The sequence below is a fragment of the Rhodnius prolixus genome, unplaced genomic scaffold, assembly GCF_049639745.1.
Source record: "Rhodnius prolixus isolate KJV_2025 unplaced genomic scaffold, Rpr scaffold_5, whole genome shotgun sequence".
Lineage (NCBI taxonomy): Eukaryota > Metazoa > Arthropoda > Insecta > Hemiptera > Reduviidae > Rhodnius > Rhodnius prolixus.
This window is the reverse complement of record NW_027411624.1, coordinates 21,527,413-21,554,274: the sequence shown is the minus strand read 5'-3', so window position 1 is coordinate 21,554,274 and position 26,862 is coordinate 21,527,413. Positions and strand designations below refer to the sequence as shown.

General features: G+C 34.7%; 1 protein-coding gene and 3 non-coding genes across 4 annotated transcripts; 1 reads left to right on the top strand and 3 right to left on the bottom strand.

Annotated features, from left to right (window-relative positions):
• Positions 1-9,900: 9,900 nt before the first annotated feature.
• Positions 9,901-9,972, bottom strand: TRNAQ-UUG (transfer RNA glutamine (anticodon UUG)). The gene has a single exon. It is a non-coding gene; the product is annotated as a tRNA-Gln (tRNA).
• A 339-nt stretch (positions 9,973-10,311) lies between these two features.
• On the bottom strand, positions 10,312-10,383 carry TRNAQ-UUG (transfer RNA glutamine (anticodon UUG)). Its single transcript has one exon. It is a non-coding gene; the product is annotated as a tRNA-Gln (tRNA).
• A 513-nt stretch (positions 10,384-10,896) lies between these two features.
• TRNAQ-CUG (transfer RNA glutamine (anticodon CUG)) lies at positions 10,897-10,968 on the top strand. The gene has a single exon. It is a non-coding gene; the product is annotated as a tRNA-Gln (tRNA).
• A 9,263-nt stretch (positions 10,969-20,231) lies between these two features.
• Positions 20,232-25,426, bottom strand: LOC141458166 (ejaculatory bulb-specific protein 3-like). Its single transcript, XM_074135800.1, has 2 exons — positions 25,196-25,426; positions 20,232-20,521 (listed from the first exon to the last, which is right to left on the bottom strand). Exons 1-2 carry the CDS (start codon positions 25,380-25,382, stop codon positions 20,316-20,318), a joined length of 393 nt encoding a protein of 130 aa, XP_073991901.1. The 5' UTR covers positions 25,383-25,426; the 3' UTR covers positions 20,232-20,315.
• Positions 25,427-26,862: the final 1,436 nt, after the last annotated feature.

Genomic DNA, 26,862 nt, shown 5'->3' with positions numbered 1-26,862 from the left:
GCACACAATGCTCTGGGGGATTTATCGCCTTAAATTAAAAATAAAAATATGGTGAGAAATCTGTATTAAATCTCGTTTATAAGAAATAAATCTTTATGCGAAGTTAAATGATAAGAAATTATAAAGAAAGTAAGTGTACCCGGGATGTTTCTGGATCAGTAACTTGGGAGAAAGATCTGCCATGGAATACTCAGGCATCGATCTCATTACTGTGAAATTGAAAAATATTCTTCAAGATTGAAATTTAAAAAAAATTACTATTAAGAATATCGGCATCACCAGACGAGGACTGTAAATTAAGTAATGAGACTGATTTTTTTAAAAATTGTTATTCAAAAGAATTACAATTCTATATTGTCACCTTCAAAATAACTTCCTTCTGAAGCCACACAGCGCTGGAGACGTTTCTTCCACTCCTCATAGCAGTGCTCGAACTCCGATACTGGAATAGCCTTCATGCAGCCGTTTAAATGTTTTCGACTGTCCCAAAATGAGTTCCCTTGAGGTGATTTTCAACTTCGGGAAGAGAAAAAAGTCACAAGGACTCAAGTCAGGCGAATAAGGAGGCTGAGGAGTCACAGGAATGTTTTTACTGGCCAAAAACTCGTTTAAGGAAACATCCAGAACAAGTTGGTGTTGCATCACGATAATGCTCCTTGTCACACAGCAATTTCAATAAACTGAGTTTTTGGCCAGTAAAAACATTCCTGTGGCTCCTCAGCCTCCTTATTCGCCTGACTTGAGTCCTTGTGATTTTTTTCTCTTCCCGAAGTTGAAAAATCACCTCAAGGTAACTCATTTTGGGATAGTCGAAAACATTCAAACGGCTGTAACCGACCAGCTGAAGGCTATTCCAGTATCGGAGTTCGAGCACTGCTATGAGGAGTGGAAGAAACGTCTCCAGCGCTGTGTGGCTTCAGAAGGAAGTTATTTTGAAGGTGACAATATAGAATTGTAATTCTTTTTTAATAAAAAAAATTTAAAAAAACAGTTTCATTACTTAATTTACAGACTTCGTAGGCCTACTCTTTAAAGAGGACTGGGAATATATGATGAGCAAAGTAATAGAGGCATATGAAAATTAAGGTATAAAGATAAATTAAGCAAAATTTAGCATATGTCGAAAACAAGCAGACAAGACCTAACTATAGAAGATATAAAAAATCTTGGGCTCTGTTTCCAAGCAAAATGGGACGTGTTGTAAAGAAATGTAAGCACAAAAAGAATAATCGGCCTGCTGAACCCTGTATTATTGGAGCGGCAATATTCTAAATAGTACCAAAAAAGACAATGTATGGTAGCTTGGAACAAAGTATACTACTTTGAGGTAGTACGACTTGGGCCTTGAAAAATAAGGCTTTAAGGAAAAAGCTTCTAGCCATTGAGATGGACTACAGGAGAAGTGGCAGCAATGAATAACAAGGCTTGAAAGAATAAGAAATGAATAAATAATAAAGAAAATGAACGTTTTAAAAAAAATGTGCTGCACAAGGTTGGAGGTAAAGATGGGAGATGGAAGAATGGCTAAGAAAATCCTAAACTGGGAAGCCGAAGGAAGAAGAAGAAAAGGCAGAAGACCCAAGGAAAAGTAGATAGATGGCTTCCGTGAAAGCCTCCAAGTTTATGACTGAAAGAAGTGGATATTCAGGTTAGATCCAGTTGGTAGATGAAATTAAAAGAAATGTTTCTTTAAGGAAAACCTCAGAATTGAGTTTTTAGGTATGCTACATCCTGAGACAAAGGTAGAAGTTTCCTCCAGGATCCTACAAAAATAATCTTTAAGAAAAGATGTCACCTATAAAAAAAAATCTGTAAAGATACTCCGACCTGAATGAACAGAATTGCATCCTAGGAATGCCAGTTCTTTACCTTGGTAATGGCACCATTAACTTTTCATCTTTGACGGCTTCTTGACACAATCGTAATACCTATGTTATAGGAGTAAAGGGAATAATATAAGAAATCAAACCAAGCAACATTCGCTTCGGATGCCTCATTTATAAATTGTGAAGGATTTTTTTTACGTAAAACAGGAATGAATGGTTCTTGATGCTTTGTTTCATTTCTTAATTATTTTTGAAGAACAGTAGACTCGAGCTAATTTACATTTTCACTTGCAAAAATAATTTATGTAAAAATAAATTAATGAAAGGGCAATCTCTAATTTCTTGTCCATTGCTTGAAAATTGCTTGAAAAGAGTCTTCCATATTGATAATTAGGGAATTGATTGTAAAGTACGTTTGCTAGTCGCCTTCGTCTACGGCCCGTAATTTGGTAGAGCCGTAAAGCCAGTCTAAAAAATAAAGGCGTTACTTTTACTTTTTTTAAAAATAATATTTCTTAAACTATTTTTATTTTTCTAAAATATTCCTACAATAATATTAAAATTAACTTAGTTACGAATAATTGATACTAAGTTTTAGATACTAAGTTTAAGCTAGAACTAAGCTTTACGAATAATTGATACTAAGTTTTAGATACTAAGTTTAAGCTAGAATTAAGTTTTACGAATAATAGATACTAAGTTTTAGATACTAAGTTTAAGCTAGAACTAAGTTTTACATATAATAGAAACTAAGTTTAAGCTAGAACTAAGTTTTACGAATAATAGATTTGAAAAAATTTATCAAAGTAAAGCCGCATATTAATTTGAATTAAAACCATTACTCTTATTAAAAAAATGATTCATTTAATCAGTTTAAAATTATAAAAGCCATTTATTAGTAGGGCAATAAAGTGATAAATGTTTAATTTAATAAAAATTGTTTAATAAAAATGAAATCAAATCTTGAGTTAGTTGTAGCCTTGAACTGATTAACATATTAAATCAATTTATATTTAGATAAAATGTTATTATCATATTAATTTGCCTGGGACAAGTGAACTATCGTCAATAATAATAAAAGAAATCAATAAAGGAAGAAATAAGGGAAATAGTAATTTATTACCATCGTTTTTATAGCTGTTATACATTAAACTATCATAAAACTGCTTTCTGACACTCGTTCCCTATCTTAGTCTATCAAATGAAAGATGGTTGACTATAAAATAAACATTATTACATAACTATTATCCCATTCCAGCGTTTGTGTTAGGGTAAACAAGTTTTTCAGAGAAACAAAAAAAAACAGTTATAGAAGTTATTTTACGTGCAAATAAATAACATTAGTAATAACATCAAGTTAGAATTAATCTAGAAACTTGATTGTAGTCGTTTGTTTCTTATTATTTGCTTTTCTTAATTGTGTATTTAATTTACTTCATTGTGGCCATTTTTATTTAAAGAAAACTTTAACTTGTAATATAATTCTTAATTTTATAGAATATGTTTATGACCGCCACACTACTAGGTACATTCTTTTGGTGCAAAGATTTTTTTAATTTATTTATACGCCAAATAATGCAAAGTACTAATTAATATTCTCAACTTTTTAAGTGTCTGTCACATTAAACAGCTTCATTTTTGAAAATAAAAAATTAATTACTGTGAATCAATTTATAAAACCTCTCTCATTTTGTGTAAAAATAATAAATTATAAGAACGCTTGGTACAGATTTTTGAAGCGCTTCAATATAGACTTCAAAACGGTGATTTATTTTAGCACATTGTTTCCTGCAGTATTATTGAAGGATATTCAAGGATAATTGGCTTACTTTTGAACTATAATTTTAGTAAGAGTGCGGACTGATTTTGTCCAGTAACTTAATGGAAGAGGAGACAATCTTTTTAGCTCAGATCGAAAGATTTGTTTTGTAATTATTGTTCTAGCAATAGTTGTTCTAATTGCGTTTTATAGCATAATTTTTTTTTATCAACACATTGATCCCTAGAGTTTCTAAGAAGTATGTTTATTGGTATGAAGATCTTAACTAACAAACAGCTCACAATGCAACAAGTGGTATTGCACTGTTAGGAGATTCATACTACATAGCAGTCATGTTTGTCGGACTGAATCGCTTTCAACACCAAAACGAGCAAATGAATAAGTATAGCAAAAAGAGTATTTAATCATTACAAGAAGTTGTCTGTACAAGTTCTCAGCATAGTCAATTAGAGATTGTATTTACATTGGTTTTTTCCCCTTACCCTGCTTTTTTTTGCTTCAATTATTTTCTTAATCAACCACTTGCTTTACTCCGAGTATTCTCATTTCTTCAACTTGCCGCACGCCCAAAGTTGGTAGGACAACTTGTCTTAAGTTGTGATTGTCGGTGTGTTGCAATCAAAGTGTTGCTAAAATGTTGTTTGAATCACTTTGTCGGACTCTGGTTATTTTAGTTCTTTTTTTCATTCCTTCACATACTTTTTTAGTTAATTATCTTTAATTAAAAGAGTATTTCTATGGTATTTAAGTCTCTCAGAGAATTTAACTCTCGAAATATTTTGTTTTGTTTTGTTTCTCTAAGTTGATTGCTTGGAATTAAACATTTCTTTCATTTAAGCAAAATAAAAATATGTTGACAGTTAAGGTTACTTTATTTTTTTTTCTCACATTTTTATTTTTATAATAAATACTCGAAATGCTACCATTCTTTTCTCTGTAAAAAAATAAAAATAAAAATACGGAATAAAGCGCTTACAAATAAATGAGTTCTTCATATATTGTCATTGTAATTTCTGAAAGAATTAACTTCTTCAAGATGTCTGACATTCTTGACGTTCTGTTCTCTTAGTTGTACTTACTTTGTGAACTCGAAGAAGAAGTAAGGTAGAGTTACATTTAACATTTTTACGAATTAAGAACGAAGAACCTAATGGTATCTTCTTCTTAAACAGAGTAGAAAGCATTTTATTGTTTTACTTTGTCTTCTCTCTTAGGAAATAGCAGTGATTTGGACAAAAGAGCCGATTATACTCCTAAGAAATTCTGGGTTGAAACTTTCAGTGCAAAGTTTTGGGTTTTTTCTAAGGAACTAGCAATTGGATTCAGAATAAATCGGTCGAGTGATTTCATATCAAAGGAGATATGATGCCGAACCATAAGCTGATTTACTGCAAGATCGGATTGTGGTTATCCAAATCAAGTGAATTCTACCGCAGCTATTCCTCTTAAGAAAAGGGAAAAAAACAAAATGACAGGACGTCCTCAAAGAGTTACTAATCAATATTCTTCAACCATTGAATATTTGACCCATTTCAGTTCTTACAAACATTATAGTTTGTAAAATTGTACCTTAAATAAGAATTTAATTTTACACAGAAGCCTAATCTTAACTAATAAGTAGTTATTGAGCTATAGAATAACCCAGGAATCACTTTTTGAGATAGTGAACTATCTACTAGGTAAAGAGAATCTTCTGGTAGAGCGATAGCCTTCAAACTTAAATTTAACAATAATTTAATCACCTTTAACAATACTCAAAAGATAGCAACTTAATAGATACGAATTGAATAGAACAATAACACTGAAAATGGCATCTACATACATACCTTCTTCAAAAGAACCCTTAATAACATTTTCGGGTTTTAAATAATCATATTCTTGAACCCTGGTTTCACAAATGGAGAATAAAGGTCAACAAGGCCAAACCACTACCTTTACCTTCCCACAATCATAAAGTTCAGTTTTTTTTTTGTTTTTTTTAAAGTAGTTGTTTAAAACAGCGTTTCCCAACCTCTTTTTTTGGCTCGCTTACCACTTGGTAGTAAAATCATGCTAAATCGTACCACTTCGTAAAAATGATTGTATTTTGTGAAATGTGTTATTTTATTATTATTATCTTTATTTATATAGAGATACAAAGTATCTGTTACAAAGGAGTTTAAGTTCATGTTCACTTTATAAACTTTGTAAAGTGTAAGATCTTAGTTTTAAAACTTTTTTAAATACAGTAAAAGCTCCTTATTCGCGCTTCCTTCATTCGCGTTTTCACTATTCGCGGATTAAAAAAATGCGACCAATTCCTATATTCGCGGATATTCGCGGAAGTACACAATGATAATAAAAGGATTCCAATAGGTATCCAACCCAATATCCTTTGTAAATGCCGTCAAATGGACTAATAAAAAAAGTAAAATATATCTTATTACAACTTTGCCTAAAGTATGTTGTTAAATGATATCGCCGAGGACTTTGACATAAGCCGCCTTCGCCGCGATCGGTGTTTTTGAGAATGTAAACGCACAGAATGAAAGCAATTGTTCATGATCCAGCAATAGAAAAAATGGAAGTGGCGTTGTCATTATGGATCGAAGACCGCATCCAAAAAAGGGTGCCCCTGAGTGGTCCAATGGTCCGGGTGAAGGCAAAGTATCTTTACGCTCATTTTAAAGAACCTGATGGTAGTTGTAGTGGCAAGTTCAAACTTTGACTGCAAACAAAAGGTTTAAAAACTGCCAAGCAAGAGAAAATTACAAAATTCTTCAAACCATTGCCTAAGCCTTAAGATAATTAATCAAAATGTTCAAAAACTTCAATTAAATTGATTTTTTTATATAAATGTTTTTTTTCATTTTGTCACCTAGGAACGTATCCCCTATAATCCCATATAAATTACCATTCCGTATTCACGGTTTCTGTATTCGCGGCATATTTATGGAACATATACCACGCGAATAAAAAGCTTTTACTGTAATTAAATATTGCTTACATATTTTTCTCTTCAAAATTATTAATTAATTTACAAAGTTCTTCCTTAGGATTATTATATTTGTTCCCAAATCTTCTAAATTAATTTCTTTTAAGCATTCAACTACCTGTAAGTACCAATTAAATTTAATGTTCCTTGGATAGGAGCTTACTCATTACAATCCAGTCTCTTTAAGCAGATTTTTACATAGTTATCATTTAAGTTCTGTCACATGATAATTCTATTAAATTTTCTTCATCTTTTATCGATAATGATGTAGCTTTTCCTTAATTTTCTTTATAAAGTAGAGGTTTGAAATCCAATTATCATTTGTGTTTTCGGGTTTTGGAAATTACTCTATGAAAGACAATTTTAATCCTGTTAAATGTGCCACTATATTTTCTCGTATATCTTGAGACTGACCAACCTTATTACTGTACATATTAACAACTTGATTGTATGATATTATTGATTAAAATATTTTTTATGAATTATAGGAAAAAACGTTTCTATATTTTTATGCTTTAATTTTTTATTTATTTTTTATGTCCGCCATTACTGATTATTTTTCGTGCACCATTAACCAGCAAGTCGCCACTGGTATACCAGTGGTTTAAAAGAAAAGAATTATTTTTGAAAAATTGATCCATTAAATGAGTACTTTTGCTTGACTAATTTTAGCCAAATTCTTATTATGGCGTCCATTTTTAGCACCTTATTTTTTTTTTTTTTTCGGCGCATCGACTTCTTGGTCATTAGCGCCCACTTTCTTAGCTCTTCTTATTTCATTATACTACTGGAGCTGGGATGACACATGTGCAGACCCATAGCTTCCAATCACAACACCTTGCTTAACAAGGTAGGGTGGAGCCTGGGTCTGCAAAATTGTTTCCACACATCCCCTCTTATTTCATCGACCTTGTCGACGAGAGGGAGTGTGGAATATAATTGTGTCATCCCTTAAATCAACTAACTTTTATAATACATATCTAAATCTGAATTAATAATTTTAAATGTTTTCTATTATATTTATTGTAGGCAAAACCAAAAGTATTATAATTTCTATGTTTACTATTTGCTTGGGCTTTACTGATACTAAGTCCGAGGAGGCTATTTACTCTACTAGAAGTTGGATGTGCAGTACTTTGAACTAATATTCCTGCACATCCTAAAATAAAGTAGAACTAAATATAATTAACCTAATGGGGTTGAAATACTGGTATAAAATTTCTTTCAACCCCGGGATAAAAAACCTAACCTAAACATACATACGACTTTCTCGCCAATAAATACGTTCATGTCACTAAATACATTCACGCTAATAAATACATTCAAACTAATAAACACATTCACGGCAATAAATACATTCGTACCAATAAATACATTCATACTAATAAATACATTCTCACCTATATATAATACACTCATCCTAAGCATATTACACTAGGGGAAAGTACTCGATATTCCTTTCCCCTTTAAAAGGACTAAACTATAGATTAACCTAATTACTAACCTAAATTTTAAAATATAAATTGATATGTTTTAGATACGTAAATAGCCTCCTGATGTAAGGAGAACCCTCTTGAAGGATAGCGCGCTTGTCATGTGGCAGGCCTGCTGTTTCTCTCTGTGTTCGCAGTGCCTGACACCCTTCCAACACGTGTGACACTGTCAGCCTTTCTCGGCATCTCGGGCACCTCGGCCTTCTTTCGGCAATGAGGAGGTACCCATGTGTCAGACGTGTATGACCAATCCTTAGCCTTGTTAGAATCACTGATTCATGCCGCGGGTAATTCTCGACTCTAGCATTTAGCACACGTGGCCTTATATCTTTTAGTTTTTCATTAATGTTGTCCCACTGAACTTGCCATTTTCTATTTATAATAAGTTTCAAATAGGCTTGTAAATCAGTGGGACGTTTTAGTACCTTATTATTTTTTTTTTTTTTTGGCGCTTCAACAGCTGAGGTTATTAGCGCACGGAGCTTTTTCCAGTGCACTGCCGGCCTCCGGACAGTGTTCTCTCGTTACAGTTAACACTGTCCATCACCGGACAGTGAGCTGTAAGAAGCTCCTAGGAAGAGAAAATCTAAGGGTCAGCTGCTGGATTCGAACCCGGGACCTCCGCGTGGGAGTCCAGTATGCTAATCTCATAGCTAATCCCTTCCCTAGCACCTTATTATTATTATTATTATTTTTTTTTTTTTTTTTTTTTTTTTTTTGGCGCATCAACAGCTGAGGTCATTAGCGCCCGGAGCTTTTTCCAGTGCACTGCCGGCCTCCGGACAGTGTTCTCTCGTTACAGACAACACTGTCCATCACCGGACAGTGAGCTGTAAGAAGCTCCTAGGAAGAGAAAATCTAAGGGTCAGCTGCTGGATTCGAACCCGGGACCTCCGCGTGGGAGTCCAGTATGCTAACCTCATAGCTAATCCCTTCCCTAGCGCCTTATTATTATTATTATTATTATTATTATTTTTTGCATTGGCTTTTCACCATACAGCCAACACCTTCATCATTTCATCATTTTTTAGCACTTAAAACTTCTGATAAAATTTTTCGTTTTAATAAAATACCCCCCCCCCAAAAATAGCTTAAAACCCTGATGAAAAATGTGGTCCGGTCCGAAGTATTTGATAATATCTTTGATTTTTATCCGCTATAGAGCTGAAGTTTATTGAAACCAATACCGGTTTTTGGACTTACATCGATTATAGGATATAGATGAATCAGTTACCGTCACTTAAACGGCTAGAGAAACGATAAACAGGCTTGATGCGACGGACAAAATTAAAGATAAAAACCCGTCTAATTGTTTGGGAGTCAGTACATTAAGTACTTCGTTTTTTCAATTTTATTGTATTGAAAAAGGTTAAGTTTTATAAGGAATCTCAAAAATGATTTTCAATATTACCTTAAATTTCAATATTTCCATTTGAAAAAAATATTTATAATGTTATCAGGCTGAAAACTGATTCTTTACACTGTAATTTTAGTTACAAATTACGTTCGTTTGTAATTTTAAGTTAAGTAATTAAATAAAATGCTATAAATTCCGATTTTGTAAAAAACATTGTGGGATAGTTAGTATAGAGACAATTTAATTATAATAAATACGTAAAATTTCACGATGAAGAATGTATTTGCAAAATTATTTGAAAAAGTTTCTTTAATTACATAAACAATAAGGCCCAAACATGTAGACAGGGAGGAAATAATAAATTAATTATAATCACATGTTCTCATATAAAAACATTAAAAATTAATCATGAAATGTTTAAGTTTACAAGAAAATTAAAAAAAAAAAAAAAAAAAAAAAAAAAAATAGTAAGGTCCCACCGAGATTTGAACTCGGATCGCTGGATTCAAAGTCCAGAGTGCTAACCATTACACCATGGGACCTGGCTAGTAATAGTAAATTAACTATGTAAATCCCACGTAAAGGTGTTTTAAATATTAATTACTACAATTAATTATTACAATTTTTTGGTTTGTTTTTTAATGTAACAATTTTTAGAAAAGAATGATTGATCTGAAACGAACTTTATCAGAGACTCAAATCAATGTTCAAGGTATCATCGTATATCTCGTGAATAAATAAAACAATATATAATATAATAAGAGATGACCAGGAAAATTCTGTTTTTACATAAACCAGTATCTATTACAAATAAATTATATCCGATATTAAAGTACTTTTTGGGTGGTTTTTTTTGGGGGGGGGGAGAGAAAAAAATTACTAGGTCCCACCGAGATTTGAACTCGGATCACTGGATTCAAAGTCCAAAGTGCTAACCATTACACCATGGGACCTGTGCCGGCAATATGGTACTAACAAGATCCGCAAACTTTGATACTCATGTATATTTTATTTTTATTATAATTTAGAAAAGTGGGTAATTTTTATTCTTCTCCCATCTCAAAAAAAAAAAAAAAGGTTTACAAGGTAATACAAGGTTTACGTCGAAAAAATATTTTCTCAATTTTTTGTTTTGTAATTTTTTGAAATTACATTAATTGAAAAATTACGCAACATTATTTTTCTTGAATGGCATTATAAGGAATATATAAATATTAAGTAACTAATTTTTGAATTAATCACTTTCTATAATTAAATATGAAAATTTAATCAGATCAATTCGTTAGAATTTAATGTTACTTTCTTTTATTGTTATTCTGTTTTGTTATTAGTACCTTTTAAACACTACACACGTCTTTATAATTAATAGATGTTAAAAAATAAAATGTAAAAAAACTACAAATTTTAAGTATCAATTAGAAGTAAGACAAAGCTACAAATGCTAGCTATCAGCCAGCGTTCACCAAGGTCCCATGGTGTAATGGTTAGCACTCTGGACTCTGAATCCAGCGATCCGAGTTCAAATCTCGGTGGGACCTAGTTTTTTTTTTTTTTCCCCACAAACGCGAATATTCTTTGTGAAATTTTAAGAAGAAAATATAATTAACAATGTGATTAATATGAATTCCATTTTTATTTTACTAAAATTAATTTTCGAGTCATATTAATTTACAGTTCTGCAATGAAATTTTACTATAGGGTAAGAAAAGTTTCTCAATTTACAAAATTTACACAGTTTACACAATTTAAATTTTCTTTCAGCTCAAAATTTTGTAATAAATATTTACTAATTTCATTTTTTTTTTCGATAAATTGTGAATGGCAATTAAAGACAAAAATATAGCATTCATCGATCCCCCCTAATTGATTTTTGGAATCGATTCCTAAACCTTTATGATTTATTCATTAATCTTATCTTTTTAATCGACTATGAGTTATAAATTAACATTTTTGTTTCCCCAAATTGTTTTTTAAGCTTTTTTGATGTATTCTTTGATTTTTTTTTTATTCGACTGTTAAGTTCATAATTAGCATACATGCTCAGATTGATGTTTGCATCAATTCCCATTCTCTCAGATTAATGTTTGGAATTGATTCTTAAGCCTAAATGAATTCTTTAACCAATTTTTATTTTTTAATCGACTATGAGTTATAAATTAACGTTATTTTTTTTTTTTTTTTTTTTTTTTTTTTTTTTTTTTTTTTTTGCGCATCAACAGCTGAGGTCATTAGCGCTCGGAGCTTTTTCCAGTGCACTGCCGGCCTCCGGACAGTGTTCTCTCGTTACAGACAACACTGTCCATCACCGGACAGTGAGCTGTAAGAAGCTCCTAGGAAGAGAAAATCTAAGGGTCAGCTGCTGGATTCGAACCCGGGACCTCCGCGTGGGAGTCCAGTATGCTAACCTCATAGCTAATCCCTTCCCTTAATTAACGTTATTGTTTCCCCAAATTGTTTTTTAAGCTTTTTTGTTTTTGTAATGCTTTATTTTTAGTTCTATTTTGGTATTAATGTGTAAAAAACAATTCAGTCATTAATCTGTTGGTTTTTACGCAAATTATTTTATAATTAATAATTTTATTGCAAATTTTAATGATATTTTAAGGAAAATACTTAAACAGGACATTTGTGGATAAAGCGTTGTGCCTTTCATCAAAATTTTGAACAAATTTTAGCCCTCAAAGGGTTGTAAACCGTTAGGTAAAATAGACTTGCAAATTGTGAGTGAATTTAGTGACTTCTTATAGTTTGACAACTGCGATTACTTTAAAAAATAGTAGTTAAAAAATAGGATTAAATCAATCTTATTCTTCATTTATGTAATGAACATTATCAATTATTTCTTTAGAGATAGGATCTCGTTTAAAATGAAGGATGAATCCCCAGGATTGTCTTGTATGAAATAACAATTTTATAGAGAGAATCTGTATCGGCATAACAAGGCTTAGAAAGAGATGAAAAAAAAAACCAGCACACGGTTGAATAAGACATGTTGAACTCTGAACATATCCACGGTAACAAGTGTCTGTAACTAACAAGACCACATAAGCAATGCCTTTAACAATGTTGACCCCAACCCTGTCTAGTCGCTACACTCTGACAGAACCGAGTATTTATAAAAATAAAAAAAAAGAATTTACCCATCACCTTTTAGCACCTGCGCGGAAGCGTTCTCTTTTTCCTCCATCTTGTTATTCTTCGGTTCTTTACAAATACAAAAAACCTAGAGTTAGAAAAAGTATAATATCAATAGAAATTATGAAATATCAATAATGATTTAAGAAATAAATAGGGTGAAAGGTCTGAACTGCACGTCAAAATTTCTTTTAATACCTAGCATAATTGGCGTTTCTACAAGACGCCTTGCAGCCGAATATAAATTCGCTCAGGCTGAGAGCTCGACACTTGGAATTGGTATTAAAGTGCTCCACACTCAACAAGATGGTCTCCCATCATGGGCCGGCCTAAGAGAGAACACAGTCCATTTCTGTACAGATTGAGGATAAGATAGTGTTGGCTGGTGATTTAAAGGTTGGCAGGCTACTGTTCTATTTCCTGATAGATTCTTCAACAACATGCCAACCGCTTTCGTTTGTAACGAAATGCATCTCACCGGCTGAGATAATTTGGCTGCTGATTTCGCCAAACAATGAGCCTTCTCATTTTATTTAATGCTACAATTGAGATCCCATGCAAGTCAAACTGTACTCCATTCTCGATGAGTCGTCAATGAAGATGCTAAGAGATTCAGTGATGTCATAAAGTAAGTTCGAAGCCCAATTATTCAATACCATTATTGACGCTAGGGCTCTTAAATTCTCGAGTAACTCCATTCTTAATCTTTTTAATGAGGAGCAATATACTTTGGGCAAGTTACTGGCCCGAATGCAGTAAAGTTGGAAACGCTCATTCAGTCGCTCACTTATTATCCGTTGATAAAACAAAAATTTGGTGTTATTTTAAATAATTGGGGAGCTTTAAATAATTGGGGTTGTATTCCAAGATGCTTTATGCGCTCTCTAGTTTTAAGCACGGCTTTTTAATACCTGATGCATTTCTATCGCTGTAGCAAGTGTGGATTTAGGTTTATTTGTAATTATTTGATAATGATGCTTGAATCAGCATATCTTATTCCTGATACCTTCCAAGCAGAGTTTATAGGAAAATGCCATTAAAGAAAACCCTGTGAATCGTGACAAATGTAACTTCAACGAAGAGGAATAGAAGTAGAGCTATATTATCTTCCCCACAAGGGGTAAAGGTTTGATAGATCCATGGTTAGCACTCTCTCATATTGGTCTGTCGTTTGATGAACTGAAAACAAACAGAAGATAGATCATAAAATGGAATTCAATTATAAACAGGATAAATTAAAGCCCAGCTTCAGTGATGGCTGACATGTACACGTTTATGATGAAAGTTTAGCACGGATGAGCGCATGAATAATAAAGAAACTCCTCTTCTGATGTCTATCAAACGGCTAATACACTCAGATGATCAAAGCTGAAGAACCCAAACATTCCGCACATATTAATAGAGAGTTAGTTTTGCAGTACTGAACTGAATAATATTGCAGTTGTTGTTTGTAACATCAACACTAACATATTCTGTATACTTTATTGCATAGACTTTGCACAAAATATTCCCTTTACTAAAAACATGTTATCCATTCGCTACCATTCAGTAGTTCACTATTCAACAAACATAATTTCAGAAAAGCACCATCAAACGTATACCTCCACCAATCATATTTGAAGGTATATAATATTAAAGCGATTTTATTTTTAATGAGTATTGTTGGTTGTTTGAATCGGAGGTAAAGGATTTGTCTTGATGAAATGGTTCTCTTCATCTGCCAATCAATGAACTAATCTTTTTGTTCGGCCATTTTTTTTTTTTTTATAAATAATTCGTTCATTTGATTGGTCAGCAAGATTTTTCTCTGAGCTATTCCCTTCTCAAATATTTTAGTAATAAATTTTTATTCACAACCCACAACGCCGACTGAGTCACCAGTAGCTCCGGGACTTCCTTGAGATCTTAAGATCATCGTCAGCATCGATATCCTGTTGAGAAAACTACCGCTAGGTAGTTTCTCTCCTCCTGCTCTTCACGCATCATATTTACATCTTCTTTATATCTTATTTACTTATAATATAGAATAAATCTTCTCGTGTTAAGATAACAATGTCCATCACTAGTTAGTGAGAAATAAGAAGCACAAATAAATATATAAAATAAATTTAAGAGCTGTCAACTAAATTCGAACCCGGGGTCTCCGCGGCTCTTTTGCCTCCCGTCTTAATTGTCTCAGAAAACAATATTTAGGTATTCTATAGTAATTTTAAATGAATTCAATCGATCGATCAGAAAATCTAGTCTAAAACTAATGTTTTAATCTTTTCTTTTTTTTAATTTATTTTGTAATTTACAATCTGTAGACATTGTATACAATAAGTAAATATGGAGAAAGCGATGAAATGGTGCGGGAGGAGAGCAGGAGGAGAGAAGCTACCCAGCGGTAGCACTCTCTATAGGAGAGAGGGGAATGGAGGAGGAGAATACGGGGAGGAGAGATAGGAGAATAATGGCGTTTAGGCCTTTAGACTACAAGGAAGTCGCGGGGCCACTGGCGATTCAGTCGGCGAGGTGTATTAGGGATGTCAGAGGAAGCGAGAGACAGTACAAGAGGATTAGAACTAGTCGAGAGAGTAGTATGGAATTTTTGGTATTTAGTCTTGGCGAGTTGGTCTATGAAGGGAATGTTGAGGTTGTCGTTGTGAAGAGTTAGGTTAGTCACCTTAGAAAGGAGCGTCAGCTATCTGTCGGAGGAGTTTTGACTGAAATGTTTTGTACTGTCCGTATGTTTGTAGGTTTGGCTGAACCCCACAGCTCTAGTCCGTAAGTCCACATAGGTTTGAGGATAGTGTTGTATAATATGTTGAAGAGGACAGGTGGACAGCAGCTCCGCCGGAGAGTAAACGTGGCATACTCTGGCATTTCTGTGAATTCATTTTAATCCGCCACTTCTTGGCCCAGGATTCTATTTTGTGTAAGTGTGGCTGTAACTTGTATGAAGCTGACGAAGGCCCCGTTCTCTATCGTACACATCAGACATACCTGTACAACCCTCTACACTACTCTGTACATATGCAGACGACACAGCCATAATAGCCACAAGTACACATGTTTTAATCTAAAATTTAAAACTTAATTTATGATTCACGTTGCTAATAAATGACTTTGATTTGGTAATCAAATGTAAGCAAGTGAAAATTAACTTGAAAATGGCAAGTGCAAATTGTGGAAAAATGCTAGAAATAATTAAAATTGCCATTGCTCTATAATTCCAAGTAAATTTTTGAAAATTTCTTCTTGTTCTTTGCAAGCAATTCGTTTGTTATTAAATTTGTTCTATCAACAATTATAGTCATTCCTTTACAATGTAGTCCATATTAAAGAACCCTCCTGTATGTATAATGCAGGATAATAACAATAATTCTCAATTGAGATGGAGCTACAGCCAGTTGATTTCGAAACTGACTGTGGCGAGGCGTGCAGTTCCCCGTTGACTATGGAAGAGCTGGAACATGCTTTAAAGAAAACCAGAGATACCACTCCAGGTGAGGACAGCATACCGCATGCAATGATAAAAAACTTAGGTATCGCTGAAAAGGAGCAACTCCTTAAACTGTACAACATCATATGGGAGAGTGGAAAGTATCCTGATAGTTGGCGGGAATTCCTCATTGTTCCTATCCTAAAAGAGGGAAAAGACCCCAGTAATCCCTCGAGTTATCGGCCCATTTCCTTGATTTCTTGCCTAAGTAAGGTCCTCGAAGCAATGGTAAACTATAGATTAGTCTACCTGCTTGAAACCCGAGGTCTATACAACAATAATCAAGCAGGATTCCGTAAGAACCGCTCCACCTTGGATCAGTTGTGTCAACTAGAAACTTATGTCCAAAATGCCTTTATCCGCAGGCAACATGTGCTCGCCGTATTCTTTGACCTTGAAAAAGCATTCGACACAACATGGAGATTTGCAATCCTGCGGAAGTGCCAGGAGTGGGGGTTAAGAGGGAACCTACCCAGGTTCCTCCAACAATTCTTAAAATCTCGAATGTTCCGCGTACGTCTAGGAACAGTGTTATCAACCCCCATTGAACTGGAAAATGGGATACCGCAAGGGTCAGTCCTTAGCACAACATTATTCTTGGTGGCGGTAAATTGTTTGGCCGATGCTGTGGAGGAGCCTGCTCGGGTGTCTCTATACGTAGACGATCTTGCGGTTTACCTCGCGGGAGATAACCTGAGTGAGGTTGGCACTGCTCTACAGCAGGCGATAGATAAAGTAGCTAACGAGGCATCGAAAAAAGGCTTCAAATTTTCAAAAGAGAAAACGGTTTGCCTCCATTTCTGCCGATTGAGGCATGACCATGATCCACCAATTTTGTATCTGGACGGCATACAAATACAGTATAAAGAAAGTATTCGCTTTTTAGGCCTCATATTCGACTGCAAACTTAATTGGGCAGAACATCTGGATCTAACATATGCTAAGGCCAAAAAAAACCCTAGATATTTTAAAACTTTTAAGGAGTTACAAGTGGGGTACTGAGCGGGAAATACTAAAACGAATATTTATTTGCCTCACCCGCTCGAAATTGGACTATGGAGCTCCAATATACAGTTCTGCGCGCAAGTCACGTCTTACGATACTAGACAGGATTTATAATGAAGGGATAAGATTAATTACGGGCGCCTTTCGCACGAGCCCCCTGCAGAGCCTCTACGTGGAGTCGGGTTTACTGCCGCCTCAACTTAGGAGAGAGCAGTTAACGTTGACTTACTACGCCGGAATATGGGGAAAGCCGACACATTCGTTGTTTAAACCCATATTTGAGAGCCCTTTGACTGAACAATTCCGAGAACAAAGAACGCGGACGCGGCCTTTTGGGGTAAGAGCCAAAAGCCTCCTAGAAGCAGAGGGGTTGGAACTAGGCCCGGTAGAACCGCTGGGCTTTGCTCCTTATACTCCTTGGCTGATAAACCCCATAAGCGTACGCATAGATCTGTCAGTTCAAAAAAAGAGTGAGACACCTCCCTTTATCTACAGGCAGAAACTATTAGAAATATTAAACTACTATATGGACCACCGTCCCATTTTTACAGATGGGTCAAAAACTGACAGCGGTGTAGGATGTGCTGTTTACACGGAAGGAATCACCAAGACTTGGACACTTCCGAACTACGCTGCAGTGTACACAGCAGAAATGTTCGCTATATGGCAGGCCTTAAAACTAATCTCGGAAAAAAACTATAAAAGGGCACTAGTGCTAACCGATTCTCTAAGTGCAATACAGGCTCTCCGGGACAAATTTTCGACTGACCCAATGCTTATGAAGATTTTTGAAATACTGCTGAAGTTTTCTTCACTGGGATTAAAGGTGGTCTTTGTATGGGTGCCAGGCCACATAGGCATTTCCGGCAACGAGGTGGCTGATAGAGCGGCCAAAAGTGCGGCCTCCGGGAATGTGGATGTGGTCATTCCAGTGTGCCCTAATGATCTGAAAATACTAATGAAAGAGGTCATGATAAGTAAATGGCAGAATCTGTGGAACCTCACGAGTGATAAATTGAAAGACGTGAAGCCTTTAGTAAGAACCAGGCAAGTCGAGAATCTCCCGCGGCGAGGGTCGGTTATAATCACGAGGCTGAGGATTGGGCACACTCGAGTGACCCATGGGCATCTCCTCATTGGGGCTAGAAGACCGAGGTGCTCATGGTGCAATGAAAGGCTAACTGTGGCACATGTGTTGGAAGAATGCCAGACCCTGCGTCAACATAGAGCTCAAGCAGGTCTGCCAGATGATTTGCGTGCAGTGTTAGAAATAGGGTCTTCTCACAAAAAAAGGCTATTTGCATTTTTGAAGGAAATTCAATTTTACCATAAAATTTAGGATTAGGTTATTTAATAGTTAGGTTAGCTAATAGGTTAGTTTAACAAAAGGGGAGAGGAATATCGAGTACTCTCCCCTCTGGATGGACGAAGTATGAATGTATCAGTAGTCATGAATGTATTTATCAGCGTGAATGTATTTATCAGCGTGAGTGTATTTATCAGCGAGAGTGTATTTATAAGCATAAATGTATTTATAAGCATGAATGTTTCAATTAAGAAGAATGTAGGTATGAATGAGTGTAAATATTGTACATATTGCTAGGCTTAGTATATTTTAAGGGGTGTAGGAATATTTATAAGAGTACTACACCCCACAGTTCAGAACTGATAGCTAGGATAGTTTAGGAAAGGATATAGATGCAAATAGCCTTTAGCTAGTAAATAAAATTGAGACAAGACGAATGAGTTGGGTAAGAAGAGGATGGCACTACTGGGTACCCGCACTCCCTCTTGTCGGCTGGACCGATAACCTATGAAGGGAAGTGTGGACCTAGGTCGGATTACCCGGGGCTCCGCCATGCCTCACTGGATGAGACATTGGTTGGACGCTAATCGGGTGGAGAGACATGTGCCATCCTAGTTCGAGAAAAGAACGCAGCTCTAGGGGCGCTAATGACCACAGTCGTCGATGCGCCGAAAAAAAAAAAAAAAAAAAAAAATAATAATAATAATAATTCTCAATTAAACTTGAGCTGTTAAGAGAATGAATCGTTTTAAATATTATATATGTTCCCAACAACCTGATCTTCAGTGGAGAAAATGCTAATTGTCATTGCTTTCATATTACCGCTTATAAAACAGAAGCTTTTGTAATATTGGAGAGTCCACTTTACATTCTAAATTAAAGCTTTCAACTTAATTAATCTATTGTTTGGTAATTTAACTCTACAAAGAGGATTCATTTGGAGGTATTAATATTTTCTTTTTACTCTATTTCATCATTCTAATGGAATCGGGAATGAGGATTAGGAATTAGGTATATCAATAATATAATGGATTTCGAAGAATAGGAACTCTCCTAATGGATTAGAAATAATTCCTTCTTAAGTTTTTTTAAAAAGTTTCTGAAAAAAAACTCTATATTTTATTGAATTTGAATTCCTCATCAATCTCAAAAAGAATCACAAAATTTAAATGTTATTAATAATTATCATTTGGTAAGTCTGAGAAGTTGCATTAGATTCTGTTTGCTAGCTAAAGAAATATAAATCAAATTTAGTTGCAAATTCGTTTTTAATTATTTGTTTATTTTTATTTTTTTTATTTTATTTATTTATTTTAGATCTTTCCCAACATCCCATAATGGTTAATCTGGGCATGCAGAAAGTAATTCTAAATTACTTCCGTTTATTACGTTTGCTTGTAAATTTTCTCCATCTCAAATCAAAAACAAGGTGTCTGGATCAGAAAATAAATCTTCTTGGTCCAGCCTTAACTTTATCGTAAAAGTAACCCTCGACTGGATTCTCAGATGGTCACCATTATTATGCGAATTCAGTGACTCGTTTGTCTTTATTTATAAATGCGTAATTTTTTTTTTTTAATGACATTAGGGCGCGTCAACATCTAAGGTTATTGGCGCCCAGAGCTTTTTTCAGTGCACTGCCGGCCTCCAGGCAGTGTTCTCTCGAACAGCAAACACTGACCGATACCGGACAGTGAGCTGTAAGAAGCTCCTAGGAAGAGAAAATCTAAGGGTCAGCAGCTGGATTCGAACCCAGGACCTCCGCGTGGGAGTCCAGTACGCTAACGGCATAGCTAATCCCTTCCCTATAATATAAATTCGTAATTAACATTTTTAAGAAAATTAAACTTTTAATCTTTTTTAAATGAGAATACAACAATTTTATTTCCAATTTTAAATACAATTTATTAGATAAGTTGTTAAAGAATAATTAAATAACATTTTGCCTTGAAATCCTATTTATCTGGAAATTTAAGACCTCTTTTATCAGCTTCTTCTTTGTACAAGTTCCTGTATTTGCGATCAGAATCATAGATTTTCTCTAATTCTAAATAATCAGCAGGCTTTTTCTCCAATAGGAATCTGAGAATTTTCTCACTTCCAATCTTTTGTTTTTCTGAACACTTCTCACATCTAGTTCGCAAAGCATCTGGAAGCGATACTGGAAAAAAAAAATGGAAGATTTTAATAGATTTCGAAATCATTTCTTCAAATAGTTGTTTATAAATAAATAGAAACATAATTTGGGTGGAATATATATTTCTGTGAGAGGCGTACTTTTGGTTCGCCTTACAAAAGTAATTTTCTGTAATGAATTCTGTAATTTGTTTAGATTAACCTAAGACAGCGTTTCCCAACCTGTGGTACGCGAGTTGCTGGTTGGTGGTTCGCGAAAAATAATCAATAATGGCGGACATATAAAATTAAAAAAAAATTAAATCATAAAAACTATTTTAATGAATTATAATATGCAGTAAAGTTGTTAATATGTACAGTCACAAGGTTTGTCAGTCTCAAGATATACGAGAAAATATAATAGCACATTTAACAGAATTAAAATTGTCTTTCATGGAGTATTTTCCAAAACCCGAAAACACAAATGATAATTGGAATTCAAACCCCTTCTATAAAGAAAATTTAGGAAAAGCTACATCATTATCGATAAAAGATAACGAAAATTTAATAGAAGTATCATGTGACAGAGCTTGAATGAAAACTATGTAAAGATCTGCTTAAAGAGATTGGATTGTAATGAGTAAGCTCTATCCAAGTAACATTAAATTTAATTGGTACTTACAGGTAGTTGAATGCTTCGAAGATATTAATTTAGACGATTTGGGCACAAATATAATAATCCTAAAGAAGAACTTGTAAATTAATTAATAATTTTGAAGATAAAAATATGTACTCACTTTTAATTATTTAACAGTTTTTTTTTTCTTTTAATTTATTTGTAAAGTTAGACCAGCGCTAGACACGCTATAAGTAACAATGACAATAACTGACATCGAACTAACTAATTGAGGGGAGAAGTTACCCAGTGATAAGAACACTCCCTAAGTCTTCTCTAGGATTAGCTACTCTCTTCAGAAGAGAGAAAATCGCGAGGCCGCTGGCTGATTTTAATCGTCTGGGAGGATGATCTGGATGGTGATGAGATGATAAATGGCGGACAAGAGGATTGGAATGAGAGTGCAAGTTCTGATAAAAACTTTTTGTAGCGAGTTCGTGCAACCTGGACCTACAAACCAGGAATTTCCAGGTCTGTGTGGATGGTTAGATTTGAAACGTAAAATGGAGCTGTTTAACGATAGTGCGGAGAATTTTAGACTGAAGAGATTGAATTCGTTGAAGATTGGAGCGTTTCGTTGAACCCCACAGTTCAATACTGTACGTCCAGGCGGGTTTTAGTATGGAATTGTAAATCTGTCATTTGTTTAAAAGGTTTAAAACTAAGATCTTACACGTTACAAAGTTTATAAGAAAATAGCACACAATCATTTTTACGAAGTGGTACAATTTAGCATGATGTACTACCAAGTGGTACGCGAGCCAAAAATGGTTGGGAAACGCTGACCTAAGAGATACCTACAAATTCATTGACTTAAAATTACTTCTTACTTCATGAAAAGAAACGCCTACTGATTTTGAATAATTTTTTTATAAATTGAATTTAAATCGCTAAAAAATTAATGTCTCAAATTTATGAAACATTTTCCTTGGAATTTTAGGGAATCCAAAGAAATTTAATGGTGAATTCCGAGCTAATCTCCCTTCCATTGTCAAGCTAGAATGGCAGCAGTTTAATTGAACGTCATTCACAGTTGCTGGTTGTGATTGCATCAAACTTTATAATTCATTTAATCTTCCTCATTTTCACGAGGTAGTGTTTGTTTGAAATGACGAATTATTCATGAAACGATTATAGACCCTGAGTATTTCTTAAATTCCATAAAATGATTTCATTTATTACGCTGAAATGCTGAAGGAAATCAGGAGTTCAAATGTTGTGATTTTTTAAATTAACCAAAAATGTCCCTATCGCGTTAATGTACCTTTTTGAAGACGTGATTGTAAACTTAAGTACCTATTTGTGAACCCACTCGTTGCAATAGGCTTAATAAAACGCCTTAAAGAATATTTAGGCATTCTAGGTCTTACATTTACACCGTCTACACGCCTTTAGGGACATTCTCGTATTCTGGAACCAGGGATCCAAACTTTATTCAAGAAAATCTATCGTATGCCATTCTTTTATGTAATATGGATTAGAATAAATAAACGGGGGGCCGACATAACGACTCCATATCCATTGCGATCCAGTCTCGTTTATTGGCGGTTTGCCATTTTAATACGTTACAGTTCAGTTTTAAATATTCCTTATATTTCAAAAAGTTAGCGTACTTTGAGGGCACTAGCTGACCAACTGACTAAGAATGGAGCCAACACTCCTTTCATCGGCCCGGATTACCAAGGGCTCGGTTCGTTCGGCTCTCAAGAGATTGGATCTGGAGGGTGCACGAAAAGAACTGGGTGATGTTTCATGGAAACACAGCAAGACTATAATGCCTTGGCTGTGTAAACAAAGAGCCAAAGAGACCCTATGTTTGGGTAGAAATCAGATTACTCTGGTTACAGGTCTATTCACAGAGGCACGGTAGATCCAGGAAGCAGTTCTGTACAAGGTGGGGGCTTATTAGCTCGGAACCGTTGTGCAGATTGTGTCAGGTAGAGGAGAAGACGATCTCTCACCTGTTGTTCAATTGCTATCGAGTGGTTGCGCTATGAAATCTTTGGCTCTTTGAGACCAAAAGAGATAGTAGCGCAAAAAGAACTAGTAGGGGAAGTCCTCAACCTCTTTTGCTGGGGAGGGTTCATATACTAGATCCGAAAAGAGAGCTGGCACAATAAGCCTCTTGTGGCTGCGATGCTGTGGGGCATAGGTCCCGGTCCCAGTTCAAATCTTCTTAATCTTGAGGACAACTCGCCTCGATGAGTATACTGGACATTCTTCAAGTTGTATTTGCATTGCTTCTGATTCTTTTTATTATTATTAATTTTCTTCATTTCAACTCTTTTTTTCTCTTATCTCACAGAATTCTTGCCCTGTCCCTGATTAGGACTAAATTCCATTACATTGATAGTAGTTACTGACAGTAACTAGTTGCTCTAGTTGCAAAATTAAGTACTAGCAGCTTTTTACAGCTCATTGCCCAGTAATGGCCGGCAGTGCACTTGAAAAAAGCACCGAACGCTTTAAATACTTTTCATTAAAATGCTATCACAATATTCTTTTGATTTGTTCAAGTATTAAATAGTAAAGTAATGCCTATTTTTTCAGTCGAGCTTTACGTCCAATTAGGTTTCATGGAAGGAGGCGACTAGCAGACATACGAGGGTCGTTTGAAAAGTCCGTGCAAAAATAAAAACTACTTAATTTTTTGGGGTAAACCTTTTTTATTTTTCAACATAGTCTCCTTTTAGGCTTGTACACTTCGTCCAACGCTGCTCTAGTTTGTTGATCCCTTCCGAATAATAGGATTTGTCCAAGTCTGAAAAATAGCCATTCGTTTCTGCAATCACCTCATCGTTTGAATAAAATCTTTTTCCCGCCAGCCATTTCTTCATATTGGGGAACAAATACTAGTCCGAGGGAGCCAAGTCTGGAGAATAGGGGGGATGTGAAACGAGTTGGAACCCTATTTCCATTAATTTTGCGACCACGACTGCTGAGGTGTGAGCTGGTGCGTTGTCGTGATGGAAAAGGACTTTTTTGTGGGCCAATCGTGGGCGTTTTTCTTGCAGCTCGGTTTTCAAACGGTCCAATAACGATGAATAATATGCACCTTACCCTTTTCCAGATAGTCGATGAGGATTATTCCTTGCGAATCCCAAAAGACAGACGCCATAATCTTTCCGGCCGAAGGAACGGTCTTCGCCTTTTTTGGCGCAGATTCCCCCTTGGTAACCCATTGTTTAGATTGTTCTTTGGTCTCAGGAGTGTAGTGATGTATCCATGTTTCATCCACAGTGACGAAACGACGCTTAAAGTCCTGCGGATTCTTCTGGAACAGCTGCAAACCGTCCTTGCAACACTTCACACGATTTCGTTTTTGGTCAAGCGTGAGCAATCGCGGCACCCATCTTGCGGATAGCTTTGTCATGTCCAAATGTTGATGCAAAATATTATGTACCCGTTCATTCGAGATGCCCACAGCACTAGCAATCTCACGCACCTTCACTCTTCTGTCATCCATCACCATATCATGGATTTTATCAATGATTTCTGGAGTATTAACCTCAACAGGGCGTCCAGAACGTTCAGCGTCACTTGTGCCCATATGGCCACTCCGCAAATTTTGAAACTACTTATAAACTGTTCTAATCGAAGGTGCAGAGTCACCATAATGTTTATCAAGCTTCTCTTTAGTCTCCTGAGGCGTTTTGCCTTACATAAAGTAGTGTTTAATCAACACACGAAATTCTTTTTCGTCCATTTTTTGAAAATCACTCGACTTCCTCGCTTCAAACGAATGCCAAATACAAAGAAATCTGCTGTAACTTGGTGTGTGTTCTTCCAAGAGATGCTACTAACTAAACATAACCTCGATACGCGCCAGTAGTGCTATCTCTCTGACTTTGCACGGACTTTTCAAACGACCCTCGTACTTTACTGAAACGTTCTCATATTAAATGATCTCAGATATTGACGCTCTTATTTTTTAAAAAATATTTTGTATCTACTTTCTATTTTGCTTCGAATGAACACACTAAAAAAATAATAGCTGTAAAAGTAAAGGAAAAAAACCAAAATTTGAATTAAGGCACCACCTACCTTTCAATTCCCGAGCATCGGGAGTACATTTACCTTCGCCTTTCAAACACAAGAAATATTTCACATAGATACGTTCGTTGTTTAGAATTTCATCCAAGTTTACGTCATCATATTTCGTAATATATTTTTCATCACAAACCGCAGCCCTAAATATTACTGCGATGCAAAATAAAACAACACACTTCATCTTTATTAGAGAAATCACTGATTGCAATGTGAAATCCTGCGAACTTTTATATATGTATGTATATAAAAATAATTAACCTTGCTTAGTTAAGGTTATAAATTGAAAACCTTCATTTCTTTGTTTTCATAATGAAGTATAAAAAAAAACCATGAGTTTATTTAAATCATGAAACGGTAAATGTTAACTTCTTTTTACACTAACTTTAAGGAAGCCATCTAATTTTTTTAAAAAGAATAATTAGGTTATTTTTTGTTTAATAATGTCTTATTAATAAACACTTTCAAGTTTATCACGTCCTTCATTTATATGCAATTTTTATTATTATTTCGTTTCCTCTTTGCCTTAGGAACTGTTAGATCATATTGTTTATCTTTCTGGTATTGAAACTTGGCCTTACAAAAAAATTATTTCAATGCTCCGTAATATCTCACGCCGGACATTACTAGTCGCTTCTAATTCTTTATTTCGAAAATAAGTTTTTATAATTAAAATGTTACTTGAACTTTCTTTTCTTTCGTAGACTGAAATATTTTCCTGTAGTAGTTTGGCTTTCACTGTTATGTCCAGGCTCCTCCAATTAGGTCTTTGTCCATTTTCAAGATTTCGGAAATAGATTTCATTAAGTTGACGAGTAAGAATTATTAGGATAAGTTCATTTCGATTTTGGCTATAAGAATACCATTCTTAGGGAAGGAATCCAGGCCTTCCTAGAAGTTCTTTACACTTCACTGTTCGCAGGTTAACAGTGCTGTCTGTAAAGAAAGAACAGGTAGTCCGGCTGAAATATTTGAGAAAATGTTAGGAAATATTTTAGACAAGTGCTATATTTATAATCGAAGGTTAATTTCCTTAGTTTCAAATAGAGTACAATAGAAAATTTTGAAAAAGCAAGTCTAACAGATCAGGGAAGTTTATTTGTAAGACCTCTAGTTGTATTGGTTAATACCTAATTCCGATATAAGGATTACTTCGTGGGTTCAAAGGGTTGTTAAGGCTTATTCACATTCTTATCTTTTTCAACAGTGCAGTTTTGTGAAATTGTAATTTGGAGTAAATACAAACTATATGAATTTTTGTTTAAGTACTTGTTTAAAATATTTCCTAACATTTTCTCAAATATTTCAGAGAGATCAAAAGTAAGTGTTTAAAATGCAATTTGTAACCTTTGACTTCCTTATTTTAAGACAATCTACTTTAAAAATTGACTTCTGGTCCATCTAAAAGAGTTTTCAACGAATTAAACAACTTGATAAAGTAACACTGTTGAGTGCTCGTGAACACGTTTTCTTGCAAAAACAAACGTAATTTCTCATACGAAGATAAAAGGAATCCTGGAAAATGATATACCGTTTGAAAGCCCATTAAACAAGGAAACTTTTATAAAAAGTGCCAGCACCTAGGTCTGATAATGATCACATAAGGGCCTAATAAGTTTTCTTAAAAATTACGATTACTTTTATTTGCCCAGTTTCCGGAGGAT

Excerpts from the sequence above, each read along its gene's own strand:
- LOC141458166 (XM_074135800.1), bottom strand. The coding sequence starts at position 25,382 with ATGAAGTGTGTTGTTTTATTTTGCATCGCAGTAATATTTAGGGCTGCG. Across the intron at positions 20,522-25,195 it reads CGATGCTCGGGAATTGAAAG|TATCGCTTCCAGATGCTTTG; the intron begins GTAGGTGGTGCC and ends TTTTTTTTCCAG.